Source organism: Fukomys damarensis, unplaced genomic scaffold, assembly GCF_012274545.1.
Source record: "Fukomys damarensis isolate Sample0158 unplaced genomic scaffold, DMR_v1.0_HiC HiC_scaffold_5, whole genome shotgun sequence".
Taxonomy (NCBI): Eukaryota; Metazoa; Chordata; class Mammalia; order Rodentia; family Bathyergidae; genus Fukomys; species Fukomys damarensis.
In genome coordinates, this window is record NW_022900917.1 from 17400780 (window position 1) to 17401029 (window position 250).

Below are 250 nucleotides of genomic sequence, written 5' to 3' on the forward strand. Positions count from 1 at the left end.
CCCGCCCCCCGCGGCCCAGCCAGCCCGGGATTAAGTTTCTATTAATGCGGCTCCGGGGAGGCCGGGGAGGCCTGGCAGGTGCGCTCACCAGGTACCACACGCCGAGCAGGATGGTGCCCGTGCGCACGTGGCAGCACAGGCAGCAGCTGTTGGAGTAGAACCGCGTCCAGGGCGCGACCATCTTCATCGCTCCGGCTAGGGCTCTGGCTCCGCGGCGCCCGCGCGCTTCCAAGTTTGTGAGAGCAACGGC

General features: G+C 68.8%; 1 protein-coding gene across 1 annotated transcript in view; it reads right to left on the reverse strand.

The window, feature by feature from the left end:
• Positions 1-241, reverse strand: part of Laptm4b (lysosomal protein transmembrane 4 beta) — a 53160-nt gene extending 52919 nt beyond the window's left edge. The window contains exon 1 of the mRNA XM_010619577.3: positions 89-241. Coding sequence (XP_010617879.1) covers positions 89-187 — 99 coding nt within the window. The 5' untranslated portion in view covers positions 188-241. The remainder of the gene's footprint in view (positions 1-88) is intronic.
• Positions 242-250: the final 9 nt, after the last annotated feature.